The sequence below is a fragment of the Triticum aestivum genome, chromosome 2D, assembly GCF_018294505.1.
Source record: "Triticum aestivum cultivar Chinese Spring chromosome 2D, IWGSC CS RefSeq v2.1, whole genome shotgun sequence".
Classification (NCBI taxonomy): domain Eukaryota; kingdom Viridiplantae; phylum Streptophyta; class Magnoliopsida; order Poales; family Poaceae; genus Triticum; species Triticum aestivum.
In genome coordinates, this window is record NC_057799.1 from 541,878,099 (window position 1) to 541,891,500 (window position 13,402).

The window sequence follows — 13,402 nt, forward strand, 5'->3', positions numbered from 1 at the left end:
AGTTTCCCAAACTCATGCCACTCGGAACACCACAGCGTCATAGGATACCCAAAGGAAACAGTTGGGTACACCTTCTATCACAGATCCGAAGGCAAGACTTTTGTTGCCAAGAATGGATCCTTTCTAGAGAAGGAGTTTTTCTCGAAAGAAGTGAGTGGGAGGAAAGTAGAACTTGATGAGGTAATTGTACCTGCTCCCGAATTGGAATGAAATTCATCACAGAAATCAGTTCTAGTGATGCCTACACCAATTAGTGAGGAAGTTAATGATGATGATCATAAAACTTTAGATCAAGTTACTACCAAACCTCGTAGGTCAGCCAGAGTAAGATCCGCACCAGAGTGATACGGTAATCCTATTCTGGAGGTCATGTTACTTGACCATGATGAACCTACGAACTATGAGGAAGCGATGATGAGCCCAGATTCCGCGAAATGGCTTGAGGCCATGAAATTTGAGATGGGATCCATGTATGAGAACAAAGTGTGGACTTTGGTTGACTTGCCCGATGATCGGCAACCATAGAAAATAAATGGATCTTCAAGAGGAAGACGGACGCTGATAGTAGTGTTACTATCTACAAAGCTAGACTTGTCGAAAAAATGTTTTGACAAAGTTCAACGTGTTGACTACGATGAGATTTTCTCACTCGTAGCGATGCTTAAGTCTGTCCGATTCATGTTAGCAAATTGCCACATTTTATGAAATTTGGCAAATGGATGTCAAAACTACATTCCTTAATGGATTTCTTAAAGAAGAGTTGTATATGATGCAACCAAAAGGTTTTGTCGATCCTAAAGGTGCTAACAAAATGTGCAAGCTCCAGCTGTCGGTGTACAAAAGTAGGGGCTCTCCTTTTGACCCCTTTACTTGTGCACGGGCAGTCAGAGCCACGCGCCACGGCCACACCTAGCAGGGCAGAAGAGGGAAGACGGAGAGAAGCCGAAGCCCAAGACAAACAAGACAACGCCAAGACCAAGAATCCAAAGAGTAGAGGGGCGAAGCAGGTTCCCTCGGCAAGACCCTTGCCGGGGCAGCCTCAGCAGCCCCGACAAGAGCCTTGCTGGGGAAGCTCGCCCAACACCAGCGGAGTGAGCCACCCTTGAGCCCAAGAGTTCCAAACGCCGCCAATGACTATGTTGGAACCAAGGCTCGGGAGGCACCTCTGTGATGGCATGCAGATCTTTGTCAAGATCATAAACATGTGAGATCAGATGAGGACCAGAAGACGGTGACCCTCGGCGGGATCCTAGCCGAGGAGATCCACAAGATCCCCGGCAAGCGCCTTGCCGGGGATGACTGCAACGCCACGGCAAGACCCTTGCCGAGGACATCAGCGGGGCCACAGCCAGGCGCGCGTCGACCAAGACTCCGCCGTCGTTCGCATGCAGCTACCAGCCCAACCAGCTGGGCAGGCACCTGCGTGGTAACATGCGGCCTCCAGGCCAACTCAGCAAGCTCCTACGTGGTGGCATGCAGATCTTCGTGAAGACCCTACCACCGCGCCACCTCAGCTGCCTGCCTGCCTACATGGCACCACATGCATCGCTGGCCTGGGCGCGTGTCGAAGCAAGGCGAGGCGGCGACTGACGGGACGGGCCTCGTTCCCGTCCCCGATAAAGCTAAGGGACACCTAAGCGATGCATTAAATGCATCTTGTACTGTAATACGGGCGATAAGCTCGCAGCACTGTAGACCTTTCCACCTCCTGTGTGCCACTGTGGCAGCCCCTTTCAACTATAAAAGGAGGCCCATGGCATAGTGGGGAGGGATTCGGCTCTTTTGGGCAAGTTACACCCCGTAGCCAGCTCAAGAACACAAGAACACTCAATACATCCACCAAAGCAGGACTAGGGTATTACGCATCCTCGCGGCCCGAACCTGGGTAAATGACATGTGTGCTTTCTGCTAGACCTGCTCTTCTCACAACCCCGCGCCCCGCCAACCGTAGTAGGGATTCCAGTGATCCCATAGGTGTCGTCCCCACCGACACCAGCGATCCATCTATGGACTGGTGCAGGCATCTCGGAGTTGGAATATACGCTTTGATGAGTTGATCAAAGCATATAGTTTTATACAGACTTGCGGTGAAGCCTGTATTTACAAGAAAGTGAGTGGGAGCACTACAACATATCTGAGAAATATATGTGAATGACATATTGTTGATCGGAAGTAATGTAGAATTTTCTGGAAAGCATAAAGGAGTATTTGAAAGGAGTTTTTCAAAGAAAGACCTCGGTGAAGCTGCTTACATATTGAGCATCAAGATCTATAGAGATAGATCAAGACGCTTGATAAGTTTTTTCAATGAGTACATACCTCGATAAGATTTTGAAGTAGTTCAAAATGGAACAGTCAAAGAAGCAGTTCTTGCCTGTGTTGCAAGGTGTGATGTTGAGTAAAGACTCAAAACCCGACCACAACAGAAAATAGAACGAGAATGAAAAGTCATTCCCTATGCCTCAGCCATAGGTTCTATAAAGTATGCCATGCTGCATACCAGACCTATTGTATACCCTGCCCTGAGTTTGGCAAGGGAGTACAATAGTGATGTAGGAGTAGATCACTGGACGGCGGTCAAAATTATCCTTAGTGGAATAAGGATATGTTTCTCAATTATGGAGGTGACAAAAAGTTCGTCGTAAAGGGTTACGTCGATGCAAGTTTTGACACTGATTCAGATGACTCTAAGTCTCAATCTGGATACATATTGAAAGTGGGAGCTATTAGCTAGAGTAGCTCCGTACAGAGCATTGTAGACATAGAAATTTGCAAAATACACATACGGATCTGAATGTGGCAGACCCGTTGACTAAACTTCTCTCACAAGGAAAACATGATTACACCTTAGTACTCTTTGGGTGTTAATCACATGGCAATGTGAACTAGATTACTGACTCTAGTAAGCACTTTGAGGTTTGGTCACATGGCGATGTGAACTATGGGTGTTAATCACAAGGTGATGTGAACTATTGGTGTTAAATCACATGGCGATGTGAACTAGATTATGGACTCTAGTGCAAGTGGGAGACTGAAGGAAATATGCCCTAGAGGCAATAATAAAGTTATTATTTATTTCCTTATTTCATGATAAATGTTTATTATTCATGCTAGAATTGTATTAACCGGAAACTTGATACATGTGTGAATACATAGAAAACAGAGTGTCACTAGTATGCCTCTACTTGACTAGCTCGTTGAATCAAAGATGGTTAAGTTTCCTAGCCATAGACATGAGTTGTCATTTTATTAACGGGATCACATCATTAGAGAATGATGTGATTGACTTGACCCATTCCGTTAGCTTAGCACTTGATCGTTTAGTATGTTGCTATTGCTTTCTTCATGACTTATACATGTTCCTATGACTATGAGATTATGCAACTCCCGAATACCGGAGGAACACTTTGTGTGCTACCAAACGTTACAACGTAACTGGGTGATTATAAAGGTGCTCTATAGGTGTCTCCGATGGTGTTTGTTGGGTTGGCATAGATCGAGATTAGGATTTGTCACTCCAATTGTCAGAGAGGTATCTCTGGGCCCACTCGGTAATACACATCACTATAAGCCTTGCAAGCATTGTAACTAATGAGTTAGTTGCGGGATGATGTATTACGGAACGAGTAAAGAGACTTGCCGGTAATGAGATTGAATTAGGTATTGAGATACCGACGATCGAATCTCGGGCAAGTAACATACTGATGACAAAGGGAACAACGTATGTTGTTATGCGGTTTGACCGATAAAGATCTTCGTAGAATATGTGGCAGCCAATATGAGCATCCAGGTTCCGCTATTGGTTATTGACCGTAGACGTGTCTCGGTGACGATCGGTATTATGAGTTTTTGTGTTTTGATGTGCCGAAGGTAGTTCGGAGTCCCGGATATGATCACGGACATGAAGAGGAGTCTCGAAATGGTCGATACGTAAAGATCAATATATTGGACGACTATATTCGGACACCGGAAGTGTTCCGGGTGATTTCGGAGAAAACCGGAGTGCCGGAGGGATTACCGGAACCCCCGGGGAAGTATTGGGCCTTAGTTGGCCTGAGGGTAGAGAGAGGGAAGCAACCAGGACGTGGCGCGCCCCCTCCCATGAGGAGTCCGAATTGGACTAGGGGAAGGGGGCGCGGCCCCGCTTTCCCTCTCCCTCTCCCTCTCCCTCTCTTTCCTTCCCCCTTCCCTCTTCCTAGTTGGACTAGGAAAGGGGAGTCCTACTCCTACTAGGAGGAAGACTCCCCCCTCCTTGGCGCACCACAAGGGCCGGCCAGCCTCCCCCCTGCTCCTTTACATACGGGGGCAGGGGGGCACCTCTAGACACACAAGTTGATCAGTTGATCTCTCCCAGCCGTGTGCGGTGCCCCCTCCACCGTAATCCACCTCGATCATATCGTAGCGGTGCTTAGGCGAAGCCCTGCGTCGGTAGCAACATCATCACCGTCATCACGCCATCGTGCTGACGGAACTCTCCTGTGAAGCTCTGATGGATCGGAGTTCGCGGGACGTCATCGAGTTGAACGTGTGCTGAACTCAGAGGTGCCGTGCGTTCGGTACTTGGATCGGTCGGACCGTGAAGACGTACGACTACATCAACCGCGTTGTGCTAACGCTTCCGCTTTCGGTCTACGAGGGTACGTGGACATACTCTCCCCTCTCATTGCTATGCATCACCATTATCCTGTGTGTGCATAGGATTTTTTTTGAAATTACTACGTTCCCCAACACCTATTAGCTATGGACCCATAGGTCTGTGGTAAACTACTCACGCTTCATCGTAAGGGCAATAGGGTTGATGTAGATGCCCTCCGTGATCGAATTCCCCTCTGGCAGGGTGCCGGAAAAGGCCCCAAGATGGGATCTCACCAGAACAGAAGGTTACAGCGGCGGAAAAGTATTTTGGTGGACGCTTCTAGTGGTTTGGGAATATTTGGGTATTTATGGAGCAAGAATTAGGGTTGGAGTTGTCCCGAGGGGCCCACAAGCCCTCAGGACGCCCCCTGGGGCGCGCCTAGGAGGCTTATGGCCTCCTCGGTCATCTTTTGACCCTCTCTCCAAGTTCCGTGGATGTCTTCTGGTCCAAGAAATATCATAGCGAAAGTTTTATTCTGTTTGGACTCCGTTTGATATTCCTTTTCTGTAAAACTAAATAACAAGGAAAAAACAAAAACTAGCACTGGGCTTTAGGTTATTAGGTTAGTCCCAAAAATAATATAAAATAGCAATGCATATAAAATATCCAAAATAGATAATATAATAGCATGGAACAATCAAAAATTATACATACGTTGGAGACATATCACCATTGCAAGCAGGACATGAATTTATATTGGGTGAAGATGATTCCGACGAGACTAAGACTGTTGCTCCCTCACCAGAACTGCAATTTGTGACAGCCCCAAAGCCCATACTACTAATAATCCATCACCAACAACCATGCAAATATCCTACAATACCGTCAAGGGAGTTTTAGGTCTAGCCACATTTTCCCTTAAGTTGCAGATTGGCAGGAAACGAGCTTTGACATTTATTGTCATTGGATTAACTCACACATTATGAATTATGGTTTTGTTGTTAAAAATTAATACAACTTACATCCCACATGAGTGACTATTGTATCTGTAGTTGGAGGCGGCTGTCTCACCTCTGATAATATAGTTTCTTCAACTACCTACAATATTCAGCACTATGGATTTTTTTGCATTCAAAACCGTTACTCCTAAAAGATATGGTATCATATTAGGCAATGACTTTTCATTAACTTTATAGAGGGCCCAATGATTCTGCATACTCGTTCGCATAGATACGCCAACCAAGAAGATTTACATGAATGGGTGTTCATGAGTAAATAGATGATCCAAATTTTTCCCATTTAAATGTGTTCAAATTGGGTGCTAACATGCTAATTTGGGTGTGGTAGAGTTGCTTTTATGTGATTATAGTTTTTTTGGATAGTTTGTTAATCAGGGCTAGTTCTAAGGCTTCAAAGTATAAATGTCCATCAACTATTTATACTAAAAAATATATTTGTTCCTAACTCAATCTCTCAACTTAGGATCTCTGTTGTTGTTGTTTAGAAAAATTAATCACATAACAATACCACTAAATATTATACATAGTCCTTTCATTATTTAATTCGGATGTACCATTGCAGGTACCCTTTTAGTAAATGTCGGTTTGTTTGGATACAGTATCCCTTAAAATCTTAGCTAAACCAAAATCTCTAGTTGAGAAAAAAAAAAGAAGGGGGAAATTGCATGCCTCCGGGAATCATTTCGTAACACTTAAAAAATTGTAGGTACACGAGTTCATGTAAATTTACCAGTCTTAAATATCTTGATAGACAGAGCTACATCTAACAAATATCTTGACATATACTATTATATGTTCATTGTATATAAAATCTGTAATATATAACATGTCTTTGGGGAGATTGTCCTCAAATTGATGGCACTGCTTGTCTATAACCTTCATATGGTAAACACAACAATCTCCTGCCTTTTTATATGATAGGAAGAGAAGGTAGGGGTGGAGATTCTTGGAAAAATGCATGACTTCCTCCTATTCCGGTTCGACAGAAGCCCTTAAAATGCTAATTCTATGCCAAAAAGGGTTATCCATTTCATAGGAGAGCGTGGGAGAAGCAAGTCGAACCTCTAATCGACCCGGACATGTAAAAAATTCTTGGCGCCAAGAGAAATACGAGATTTAGTAAGTATTTCAGTGAGTGCTTCCTCTTGTAAGAAGAGCGTCGGCTTAGAAGAAATGAAATACAAACAACCACATTGGTTCTAATAGATCTACTTCAATGCGTCTTCGTCTTGAAGGCATTTCTTTTGGTTGCATCTTGTGATGGTTGTGCCATTGGAAGCTTATCTCATTCTTGTATCTTTATTTTTTTGGCCTCAGATGATATTTTGTCCATTGTAGAAAAATGATGTACCTCTTTATAGTGTCTTGTCCATTATTAGTTGAGTTGATCACACTACAAACAAGATCCATACAGAGACTGGTCCTGTCAGTTTTTTTTGTGAAACATGCAACCAGAAATGATGTGGACCAAGATAGGAAAACTATACTACCAACAAGCACAAACTCTGAGAGTAGCACAACCTTTAGAGAAGAGACATGAACTATTGTAGAATATAACTATCTTCACCCAAGATGAATGTTCAGATCAGCGCAGCCAGCACCCAACTAGTATATGTTTCTGGTGCACCATCATCTCATCCCTTTTATTTTTGAAAAGTGTACCTTGTCAGCTGATCCATATGAAATTGGTAAAAATACATGACATCCTTATTTTTCGGATTGTGTAGCAAAAGATGGATTGCTAATTTGGAGTTTGAGTGGCTCATTGATAACTGCATTCACTGTGGTGACCATCTCACTTGGCGAGGTAAATGCATCAGTGTGAGAGTAGAACAAGTGGCATATCTTGCACATGTTCCAAAATAACTCCTTGCATGCCCTAGGAACAACACTATCTTGCTTAAGGACCAACCTTAGCAAATCTTTTCTACATGAGACTATGGACCTCTTTATTGAGTCTTTAGCTGCTTCAATGGACATAGAACCGTCAGCGTGGAGAACACGTAGCGAAACACTATCAAGTTTTCCCTCGCTGCTCTCCCTCTGTATCAATAGTATATAAAAATTTGTCAAAACAGCCCAATTACGACTTAAATGACGAAAGTGACTGATAAAGATATGAGTAGTTACTATTCTCTTATCAAATATGCGCAGTAGGATACACATGATGCATAAACAGTAGTAAATGAATCAAACTTCCAAAGCAAACATGGGATTTATTTTCTCAACGTATATGCTCTTAATAATATCATTAATATCTATGAATTTAGATTTTTGTGAGGATTACTTGGTTCCTATAGCCTCACAAAATATTGTATACAAAGAATTTTCGTGTAGTGATATGTGAAGCCATATACGTAAAAAATGATATGCTTACAGAGCTATACTAAACCAAGATTTAAGCCATGAAGGGGGAAGAAATACCTCAAAGCCTTGGATGTCATTGAGGAGGCGACAACAAGTGCCCATTAGTCTGAACAACTCGTTGTACTCTTGACTATTTACAACACAAGCCAAGAGTGCTTGCCTGACAAAATATGATGCTGGGAGCAGAATGGGGACTACTGTGAATGACACAACTGCAACTTTCATGTATTCTTCAACTGTTGGCACATATTGTCTCATCCGCCAATCTGCCTCGGTCATCATAGTCCTTAGTAGTTGTAGCCACTACAAATGAATTACAATGTTTCATTGTTGAACAAAAGAAACTCAGAATATGGTAGACGTGCAGGAAACTCACTGTTTCTACTAGGTGCTTTTTGACGTCACGGTTTTGTACAACAGAAGCCATTGTTCCAAGCTGGCTCGTTGAAGTGTAAATGGCATAAAACAATATTTGTACTTGCTCAGAGTAGAATTCGTCTTTGTAGTGCTCATCCCACCTAAGACACACATTAGCAAATTACAGAAAATGACTTGTTAGAAACAACAACAACAACAATATCTTTAGAGAGAAGATGCCATCAGTGGTGCTAAGAAAGAACATATAAATAAATCAAGATGACAAATCATACTTCTCGATTAGTTCTACAAGGTTTTCTAATTCTTCTCTTGACCCCGCAACATCGAAGAAGTCATCAACAATATTTACGAGTATAGAATTTTTGGCCCATGAAATGCGAGCATCAGACAATTCAGGAGGGAACATGGTAGCAGCAGCAGCGAGATAGCAATATGTCGTCCTCTGTCGTGCAAACAATAGTTGGTCTAGCTTGTTCTCCTTCACCCAACTGTTGACACAAAAAATGGGAAATTCTCTAAGAAGCGAAGTTACTAAGACAAGAGAGCATATTTGTCAAATTACCATTCAAGAAGCTGGAGCTCACTCCGGTAAACAGATTGAGAGATGGTGAAATCTTCAATAGCCAAAGCTAAAATATCTTGGTTTACACAACATGGCCTGATTCACCAAAATGAATTTGATGTCCAACGACATCTATATTTATATGATTCAAAGCTCACAAATCTTTTCAAGAAGTAAAACTCTTACCAGTGTTCTGTCTTCAACATCTGCGAACCACTCAAATCAAAGTTTTCAATGTTCCTCTTGTGATCCAGACGATCCATTGTGGCATAAAAGGGAAATTTAAGAGCATACTCCACCTGAAATTATGAAGGTATACAAGTAAACATAAACTGTAACCTGGTCAATATTCAATCAATACATTATCTGAGTTTTAAATTTCATGCAAGCACCTCCGCCAATATCGACCTACTTTGCACGTCATCATGAAATATCTTTTCCCTCAATAAGTTCCCTGACCAATAACTTATATTATCGAGGGTTAGTTCATTTTCTGATACACTAACTCCTGAAGCCTTGTACAATTCCATTATGGATTTTGTATCACTTAAATATCCTTGAAGTGAATTATGGAAAGTGGAGGCTTCATCGATATGAGACAACTCATCTGCATCAGATTGAAATTACTGAATCAAATATAACACTAAAAAATACTATCATAACATAAGAAGATAGGGAATTTCTGCACAAGTACCTGATGAAATGTCATACCCATTCATTCGTAAGATACGAAACGCCATTGCACATGTTGATACATCCAGGATGATTTCCTCATCTCTTTGTAACCAACACCTGCAAAGTGGATATAGTTTGCACAAGCTTCAAAAGAGAAATATCAATTTTTTTATGATCATAGGTCACAAGTACCTGTATGTCATGTCCAGGATGCTTTTTATCTCACTTGAAAAATACCGAGATATTCCGACCTTTTCAAGAGTATCCACCATTGAAAGCTGGCAATAAATGTTTGTTGGGTACACTGTTGGCACTGCAAAACTCTAATGTTGTTAGGCATTTAAAAATAGTGTACGCCCTTGCGAATTCTTAGCATGAAAGGAAAAAAGACCCACCTGAACCATCAAACTTACTGACAAGCAAATTTAGATACTGGAGGGCTTTGTCATCATAATTTTGGATTAATGCAGCAGCAGTTGTGGAGGGAGAGTTGAATAGCGATCCATTCCTCCTCTGGAACTTCATAACTTCATTCCAGTTCAATAGGTTTCCTAGTCCTTCAACAACATAAGCAATATATGCTTCTCTCCCAAAAGATTTATCCGCCGCAAGTCTGAATTAAGTCATATGTAAGGATATTTGAATATTCCATTGCATGGTAGTACATGTGCGATACTCTAATTCTTATTGGATGGAATTATGGCTCTCATAAATACTTTCAGAGGGCAAACATCTTGTAGGAAGTTTTAATTTTCTGAGGAAGGTAAGAAAAAAAATGCAAACTAAAAAGGTAAGGAAAAAAAGCAAACTAAGTATCGAACTTTTAAAAACTATTCCTAGAACTAGGCAGGAAAGAAAATAGTACAAATTTCATGCTAGAGTCATTTTATGGCGAAATCGTGTCACAGTTGTCATCAACAAACCTTTCTAGTTCCAACTCCCGGAGATGCAGAATCCCATCAACATTTGCTTTTCTCACAGGAAACTGCAAACCCATCCCCATGGCAAGGCTAAGCATACCAGGAAAAATGATATTGAAGCCTATAGGAGCAGCAATCTGTTTATCCATGACAACGGAGATGTTTTTGCCGATAAAATGTATTCCTGAGTATATCATTATCATCGCATCAAGACCCTTGTAAACTTAAAAATGTGAGAGATTAAAACAACATTATTAGCAAGTAAATTAATATGTTCTCAAATTTTATACCTCTCCTAATATGTTCCCTCCCGACATTCCATCTCTGAAGTGCAAGCACACAAGCCAATGTGGATGAGAGGGTGGCCTTGTTGACTGAGGAGTCCATGTGAGCAAGACCCCAAGATCCACTGATCTGTTGGTTTTGTAGTATCCATTCAATACACTGTGGGAAGCATGGAACCTCCTGAGACGAGCCCGGTAAGGGCACCATAGCCACCCATGCGGTGTCGTACGAGGATGGCGACAATTTGGGTTCCTGGAGTTGCTTCTTTATTCTTGCCTTCCGTTCCTAAATTAGTTGAGAATAGAATCATATGACAGACACAAGACCCGAATATTCAATAGAAACAACAATCAACACTGATGTACATACCATGTTTTGCAGGCTTGCATTTTCTCCAACAAACGTCCTCGCACCATTTGCTATTTAAAAAAAAAGAGATACACGTGTGTCACAAATCAATTAACACATCACTCACTACAAAATCTTAGTAAAATATGAACATTATTTTTTTCAATTTAAAACAAAATAAATGAGTTAAAAATGCCATGAAATCAAGTGTCAGAACATTTTATATACCTATTTTTACAGGGTTTATGGAGTTATTGGTGCATTTTGAGAATGCATGGGCTAAAGTCGAGGTTACTATTACCTTTTTTTGTGAGCAAGAGATTACTATTACCATCTTAGCAATAATCTAGGTATTTTTTTAACTTGTTTGCCTAGAGTTACAACCATGTCATGAATGTTGTCACCGAGTTCAGATTATAGTTATAAGTTCATGACATTCACGCAGTCACCCACATATTCATCTTACATTTATCACTATGGCACCCATGTTGTTATTACCCATTTTTATAGTTACCCTTGAGAGAAAACGAAAACAAGCAAAGTAATATATGGCGCACGCTTACCGATACATGAAGGAACCATCGTCCGAGCCCTGACGCGAGTCGAGTAGAGGGGAGGAAGAAGACGATGACTGCCGGAGGTGAGGCCAAGACCAAGACCAAGAGGCTGGTTTCTTCTGTCATTGTGCGAGCCAGGCCTCGTCAAGAACGGCGCCGCAGCGGAAGCCACATCTAGCCAACCGCGGCGACACCGGTACCGGCGATGTGCCGGGAGCACGGACGAGACCCCAGCTACCTTCGGGTTTGACATGGAAAGCTACGTACGGTTGGCCTGGCCAATGGAGGAGCGAAGGTTGAGGCGTCTAAATGGACATGACATGCAGCGTACTAGGTTAGCTAGATCTCTTTTAAACTGTATATGTATACTGCTATCCTAGCAGGTGCCAGGTTGTGTATTTTCAAAGTAAATTTCCCTTTCGGATTTTCCGACGGCCGAACATCCGTACCGCGGCCAACACTGCCAACTGTATTTTTTTAAGTAACTGCCAACTGGTAGTATTAAATTTGCCGACTTATTTAGCACCAATTGAACGCCGGAAGACTGGCGGCAACTTTTGGTCGATCCACGGCCATGATCGATGCGTCCAAATCCGTCCAGCTCTCTGATTACCAGCAATCCAGCATTGGTCAAAGAATGATGAGCGCCTGTAGAATCTGTCGCGCGGAAACTTATCAACATCGAATCGATCTTCAGAACATCACTCGGTTTCTTGCCGCTTGATCGTTGGATCAATCCTCCTTGTCCCGCTAGTATTTTGTTAGCACATCAAAATCATCCACTTGGCGCCGAACTAGCGGCCTTACTCCATCAACATTGACCGCTTGTCCGGTTGTCCCAGTGCGGCTTGCCACTCCAGCAGCACCATACGCAATTGCGTTCCTAAATGGAGTGCAGCATACGTAGTGCTCCGGATTATGTCCCCTACATGGAGTGCACGTACGCAGTTGTTCCAAATTATGTTCCCTCAGTAGTTTCTTAACGATTGAACGTCGGCCAGAGGCACAATGCGTACGGCGGTACGGGCCTCCATGATTAACTAGGGCATCTTTTTTTTGTTGGGGGGGGGGGGGGGGGGGGGGGGGGTGCCTTCAAATTTCAGCCCTCGCGGACAGAGCCCATTTGTGCTTAAAAATATGGTTGCCCAAGAACGTCCCCCGTTTCTTCCCTTCTCATATGTCCAGCCTATTTTTATTTGCCCATTTTTATTTTTATTTTCAATCAAAATTGAATAGTCGAAAGATATAGGTTGAACATAGAAATAAGTAGTTCGACATAAATATTATTCGGAGTGCATAGTTCAAACATAAAAAATCAAACAATGTCACGAATCTATTGGTTTTCATGATGTCTCCACAAATGCTCCACAAGATCATTAAGAAATTGTTGACGCACTTCTCGACCTTGAAGTTTCCGATGCGTCTCGAGAAAATGTGCAACCTGCTTGGCCTCTTGTTTCGGGAGGTGGATATGTCCGGGGGCGGTGCTCCGGGTGGAGGCAGGACCAAAGACGATTACCATGTCGGGCAAAGGGATGGGGGGGGGGGGGGAGGTTGATTTTGGGAGGTTTAAGGGTGGGGCTGACGTGTCTAGGCTGTTGAGATATGTATATTGCACGTATATATATAGGTATGGGTAGCCACGTCCTCAACTATACAAGGAAGGAGGACGGAGTTTTTTGGTTGCCATCAAAACGACTCCTCCATCGACGCCT

The 13,402-nt window shown here is 42.6% G+C and overlaps 1 protein-coding gene across 1 annotated transcript; it reads right to left on the bottom strand.

Moving 5' to 3' along the window:
• Nucleotides 1-7,302: 7,302 nt before the first annotated feature.
• LOC123055905 (ent-kaur-16-ene synthase, chloroplastic-like) lies at nucleotides 7,303-11,712 on the bottom strand. Its single transcript, XM_044479717.1, has 14 exons — nucleotides 11,694-11,712; nucleotides 11,152-11,201; nucleotides 10,788-11,067; nucleotides 10,501-10,681; nucleotides 9,973-10,190; nucleotides 9,770-9,890; nucleotides 9,597-9,694; nucleotides 9,295-9,509; nucleotides 9,089-9,201; nucleotides 8,903-8,998; nucleotides 8,613-8,828; nucleotides 8,339-8,480; nucleotides 8,020-8,265; nucleotides 7,303-7,638 (listed from the first exon to the last, which is right to left on the bottom strand). The coding sequence occupies exons 1-14, from the start codon at nucleotides 11,710-11,712 to the stop codon at nucleotides 7,303-7,305; spliced, it is 2,331 nt and encodes a 776-aa protein (XP_044335652.1).
• Between the last annotated feature and the right edge of the window lie 1,690 nt (nucleotides 11,713-13,402).

Bases quoted from the DNA above. Each gene is read 5' to 3' on its own strand.
- LOC123055905 (XM_044479717.1), bottom strand. The intron at 8,999-9,088 runs GTAAGAGTTTTA...TTGGTGAATCAG, and splicing joins ATGTTGAAGACAGAACACTG to GCCATGTTGTGTAAACCAAG. The intron at 8,481-8,612 runs GTATGATTTGTC...TGTGTGTCTTAG, and splicing joins CTTGTAGAACTAATCGAGAA to GTGGGATGAGCACTACAAAG.